General features: G+C 40.0%; 1 protein-coding gene across 1 annotated transcript; it reads right to left on the bottom strand.

The window, feature by feature from the left end:
* Positions 1-431: 431 nt before the first annotated feature.
* Positions 432-1,729, bottom strand: LOC310777291 (potassium voltage-gated channel subfamily E member 4-like). The gene is made up of 2 exons (XM_083637602.1): positions 1,668-1,729; positions 432-1,048 (listed from the first exon to the last, which is right to left on the bottom strand). The coding sequence occupies exon 2, from the start codon at positions 1,008-1,010 to the stop codon at positions 477-479; it is 534 nt and encodes a 177-aa protein (XP_083493728.1). The 5' UTR covers positions 1,011-1,048; positions 1,668-1,729; the 3' UTR covers positions 432-476.
* Positions 1,730-5,186: the final 3,457 nt, after the last annotated feature.

The following is a 5,186-nucleotide window of genomic DNA, read 5'->3' as shown; positions in this document are numbered from 1 at the left end:
CAACTACAGGATGGATAAGGATGACTACAATAATCATACACAGGTTTCACTCTCACCACTGTTATTTCCCCATATGTGTAGACGGCTACGAATAGGCTACTGTATGTAAATGAACAACAACCACAGGCAGCTACAGAGTATGGGAAGGCATTGATGGCACAAATCCAAAATTGATCCTATAGTTTTTAACATTAGAGCAAAGATCAAGCAACTGCTGCTAGAAATCCACCCAACCCCAATATAGACAGAATATTCACATTAGCATTTAGGACTAGTGTCTAACTGATAGTTTGGTGACCAATAATAGCAATTAGATGCAGTGACAGTCTTGACAGTCATAAGCCATTGCCCTCCAAGACTGGATTGCAGTGGATAGGGCAGGTTTGGTCGGGAACCTCCTGGTCTAAACTCCAGGCCACCCTCTCTCTCCTAATTGGCCGCGGGGGGGCACAGTTCTCCGGACGGGGCGGGGTGGGTCAGGCCGAGTCGTCGCCGCTGTGGTCGTCGCCTCCCTTCACGTGCTCCTCCGGCCCCTCCGCCGTGCCGCTGTCCGACTCCTCCTCCTCGATGGCGAAGCGCGTTTCCGCGGAGGAGCACAGGGAGCTGACGCTGCTCTGCTCCTCCGTGCACAGCGCGCACGCCAGCGGCGACGGGAGCGCGCCCTCGTAGTGGTAGAGTCCGCAATGGTTGCCGTGGTTACCGCAGAACGGCAGGGACACCTGCACCGCGCACAGGCCGGAGAGGCTGTGCTTCTTCGGCGGCAGCGCGCCCCACTCCCGCTCCTCCTCCTCGTGCACCAGACGCGTGAACACGTTGATCCTCCTCTTCTCCCGCCTCTTGGAGCGGAAGTAGCCCAGCATTATACCGCAGAGGAAGACTCCGTAGAAAGACATGACTATTAAAATGTACAGGTATGCGTTCCCGTCGCCTTTGTCCGTTTGAGACTCCCCGGCGGGTTCTGTGTGCAGGAAGAGCAGTTTGGATGCCGTGGTGTTTTCTGGGTGCTCCATCTTTCAGTGCAGCCTATGAGGACGACCGAGACAGCTTGCTGAAAAAGATAAAGAAGTACAACCCATGAGGATTTGTTTTTAAAGTTTACGCACACTTTACGCTCGCATTACGCATGCTTTACGCACGCATTACGCACGCTTTACGCACACATTTCCACGGTTTACAGTAGGCTATGCCTATTGATTAAAGTTGTAAGTTTGGATGGATGTGTGCAGAGTCATTATGTCATTAAGTCATTATGGGCAATTGCAGGGGTTCAAAACCGTTTGGTTAGGATGTTTTGGCGCTAAATGGCATATGCAGAGTTTGCCAAATAGTTATTGAAATGAAGCCTCCGAATTTCCTATTTACAAATGCCATTTAACAGATAAAAACATTCTCAATAAGGATATTGAACAAAGTCTTCTTGTAGGCTAATCATGCCTGCCTATTTCTAGCAAAGTTGTATGTATTTCTGAATACATAGGCTACATATTTCATAAACCTGGTGTTTCTGTACTTAAAAAGAAAGAAAGAAAGAAAGAACACAAACAGTTCGAGTAGTTTTAAAACTACTTACTAAGTGTCTACATGCTATCACACAAAAATTGCCTTATTTTGTTATAAACCAATAACAACAAATATGCAGTATAGTGTTGGTAAAATAGTGAACTCACCAGATTGAATATCTAAGGGGTCATGTGAACTTCTTTGTGGCTTGTATCCCCCTGTATGCTCTGCTGGAGTTTAACAGCACTGCCAAATGATGTGGATATTTATACAGAGACCCAGGGGCTGTCATGAACCACGTGATGGGGACTCTGCGGTCGAGGAAATACATTATTGTGAGATGAGGAGTATCCCTACGAAAGCCCTAAGGGGGTTTGTCTGTGTCTATTCACATTACAGATATTTTACTATGAAGGAATCTCCGTGGAGACTGAGCAGGAAACCAGCTGTGGACAAACCGAAAAGTTTTTCATTATCTTAAAGCCATTCTGAACCTTTTGAGCTAAGGTTTTATGCTTTAATGCCTGGGATTAATTAGTGATGCCTATGTGAATTCATTTCCAAATCCATTTGCCTTTCCATCAAGGCAAAGGGCGGCTACTTTAAATAATCTAAAATGTAAGTCAGATTTGATTTGTTTTTAAACTTTTTGGGTCACTGCATAATTCCATTTGTGTGAAATGTGTGAAATGTGAAAAATTGTAAAAAAAAAAAAAACACTTTAGGGTAACACTTTACAATAAGGTTTTTAATGAATGTTTAGGTAATGCTTAATACGCATTAACCCTAATGTTTACCCTATCATTAACTAACCCTAAAATATATAAATTAATACGTTAGATAACTGTTACACTGAAAGAAAGTTCTTAAACCAGAAAACATCTGTGCCATCAAAAAATGCATGTTCTACCTAAATAAGTATATGACACACAGTATAGTTTATTGATGTGCTCACCTATTGGTATTGCTCTATCTTTTCAAAATGTCCTTTCTAATTTCCGTGTCAACAGGTTAAGAGATAATTTCACACACACAAAAAGTAAAAAGAAACAACAGCAAAATAGACTGGGCCACGGTACTAAAGTATAACCCTTTTCCCTTTTAAACCAAAAAAAAAAACAGAAAAATGTGTTTGTTACCAAACGGAAAAATCCGTGTGCAAACTTTAGACTGTCATCTTATTTTCCACCATCTTGTGACTGTTTTATTTTCCACTAAGACCTCCCAGGGCCTCTGTAGTATCCTGTCCGACATGATGATCTAGCTCCTTATCTCCTTTCATGAGTCATTTCAGTTCTCTTGCAAATTCACTTCCTTCACTGGAACTCTTGCTATTCCTAAGATATTGGGCACCTCAGTCTACATTGAAGTCTGTCCTAAAGCAAGTGTTGGATTATGCACAGATTCATACTTGGTATAGGACTACCATGAAACAAATCTCAGTAAAAGCTCAAACATCAAATGTATCTCCAGCTCATTGTCAATGGAACAATAGGTTTTATTAGACTTCTATCTATCCAAGATTTGTATATATATATATATATATATATATATATATATATATATATATATATATATATATATATATATATATATATATATAATATAATATAATATATATAATATTATAAAACGGCTCTCTCAAATCAAGCAATCTGATTGGTTCACAGCCATTGTATAAATCCAGTAACCCACTCCAATAACCCATGGCCATGGGTTATTGAGTTGCCATGGCAACTCTCTTACTAAAAGGCTTTGGTTACCCCAAATGACAATGTAGAAAAAACAAATGGCGGAGACAGCTGTCAGATCAGATGAATCGATCTTCGCTTATAACTTTACTAATACTTCGCAGAAAATTATGTTTTGTACAAGAATAGACGCGGGCTAATGTCTTCTTTGCAAAAAAAAGGCTGTTAACCCCGCATTTAACCCCGTAACGTTAGTTGGTGTCGGGCTTTCCAGAAAGCTCTCAGCTTCTCAGCAAGCGCTGAGAATGCAGCGCTGCGCTCGAGCTGCGTGTCGGGCTTTCCAGAAAGCTCTCAGCTTCTCAGCAAGCGCCAGGATTGGCCAATGTCAACTTCAGTCTCCAGAACGAACCAATCAAATCACCCGCACGTTCTTGCGGTCCCGCCTTACAGTAGTGTTTCAACTGACTCTACCAGAATGCCATGGCAGTCGGACTTATAGTATTACTATTATTATTATATTATCATACTTGGAAACCGTTTTATAAAAGCAATATAGCACTCGAGCTGCGTGTGTTGTGGCATATATCCCGCTGCTCAGCAGTTATCCCACTCGGCCTGCGGCCTCGTGGGATAACAGCTGATCAGCGGGATATATTTGCCACAACACACTGGCTCTCATGCTATATTGCTTAAATATAATATCTCAGGATATTATATTACTTTGCCCCCCGCCACCCATTTACGTTTTTTATCTCCAAATGATTGGGTTGGTTTGATAGTCAAACTCCTTTTTTCCATCAGACACAGCCAAGTGAAAGATTGTCAACACTGGGAATTTGAACTTCAAAACTGTAATAAATGGTGAGCATTAAGGGAGTAAGTGCTGCAGATTAGTGAATGATCAGTCGTGAGTTGGTTCAGTTTGTTCCTGCCTCAGCTCCAGATGTTATGTCATCATTCGTCTTTGAAATAGCTCCTTGGGTGATGCATGTGTTCCTCTAAAACAATACAATATAGTCTGAGTAGACCAAACACAATCTTTATTTACTTCATTTCATCATTTTCCAAGGCAAATTACAAATAAATACAGTTGGATGCACTTATGTTACAAGGCAGGTTCCCCACAGAGAGGGAGAGGAGCTCCAGAACTGGCCTAAAGCTTAAATAGAGTTAAAATAGAGACTATACATTTGCTTTCTCCAGTGATCACAGCTCCACACACGTATTTACCGTCGAGGAGAACTATCGACACTAAATCGATCAGGATTAGAAGAAAAGACCGGTCATTTCTGGTGTAAGAGCTCGACGCACACAGTCAAGGAAAAACGGTGTTGTCCGTGGCTGTGAAGTTTTGTTTGGAATATCTTAGAAGTGGTTAGACTGAACTGACTGGGAATCACGAGAGAAGGCAACAGGTGTCACATTGTGAGGGATGCTGGAGCCGTGTTTGTGCCGGAGACGGTCAGTCTTTCTCAAGCACGCACTCAGTCATATGGACGAGCATAGGACATAGCAACAAGGCTATAAATGAGTGATGGCAATCCTTTAGAACTAATGTTAGCTGCACTACACACAGCTGCTACACTTGTAAAAGTGTGCACATTTTTCAACCAGGACACCAAGATAGTTTTGTTTGTCTTTCTATCTGTAACCAACTGCCTTATTTGGATATCAATGTTACATAACGTTACTATATATATATATATATATATATATATATATATATATATATATATATATATATATATATATATTAATGTATTTATTTATTTATATATACACACAGTATATATATATACAGTATATATATATATATATATATATATATATATATATATATTATTTTTACATTATTATATATATATATATATATATATATACACATACATATATATATATATATATATATATATATATATACACATACATACATACGGTACATACATACATACATACATACATACATACATACATATTTTTAATCAAGTATGGGAA

Source organism: Poromitra crassiceps, assembly GCF_964638095.1.
Source record: "Poromitra crassiceps genome assembly, chromosome: 5".
In the NCBI taxonomy this organism is placed as follows: Eukaryota; Metazoa; Chordata; class Actinopteri; order Beryciformes; family Melamphaidae; genus Poromitra; species Poromitra crassiceps.
Note: the sequence above shows the minus strand (reverse complement) of the source record. Positions and strands in the feature narration are given on the sequence as shown.

Bases quoted from the DNA above. Each gene is read 5' to 3' on its own strand.
- LOC310777291 (XM_083637602.1), bottom strand. From the start codon at position 1,010: ATGGAGCACCCAGAAAACACCACGGCATCCAAACTGCTCTTCCTGCAC.